We start from the raw sequence: 438 nt of genomic DNA, 5'->3' as shown, positions 1-438 counted from the left end.
ACATCAGCTCATACAAAAATTTCTATTTATGAACTTACTTTTTCTATTTTACATATTCATTTTTTAAAACACCTAACATCATTTCTTTATTTTATACTATATTTCATTAAAAATTATTTTTTTAATTATTTTTTTCTTTACATATAACAACTACCATTTACACTCTTCTTTCATTCTCGTAATAAATATAAAAAAAAATAAATGTAAAATTAATAATGTAAATATAATTTATACAATTATGAACAGACAGATGTAAGTTATTTACAAAATACTGATGTGATGTGAATGGTCCAAAGGTGCCTAAATTTTCGATCAAAAAATTCTTGAGATATTGATCCTATCACAAAAACGAAACGTGTCACTACTCACCACCTTTCGCCAAACAAAACCTGTCATGCAAACAGACAAAACATAAACATAATCCACACAACCTCCAAT

General features: G+C 24.9%; 1 protein-coding gene across 1 annotated transcript in view; it reads right to left on the bottom strand.

Moving 5' to 3' along the window:
- Positions 1–361: 361 nt before the first annotated feature.
- LOC115984464 (putative disease resistance protein RGA3) overlaps positions 362–438 on the bottom strand; it is a 3,510-nt gene continuing 3,433 nt past the window's right edge. The window contains exon 2 of the mRNA XM_031107488.1: positions 362–389. Coding sequence (XP_030963348.1) covers positions 362–389 — 28 coding nt within the window. The remainder of the gene's footprint in view (positions 390–438) is intronic.

Source organism: Quercus lobata, chromosome 4 (genome assembly GCF_001633185.2).
Source record: "Quercus lobata isolate SW786 chromosome 4, ValleyOak3.0 Primary Assembly, whole genome shotgun sequence".
Classification (NCBI taxonomy): Eukaryota; Viridiplantae; Streptophyta; class Magnoliopsida; order Fagales; family Fagaceae; genus Quercus; species Quercus lobata.
The sequence above is the reverse complement of the archived record's forward strand: the minus strand, read 5'-3'. Positions and strand labels throughout refer to the sequence as shown.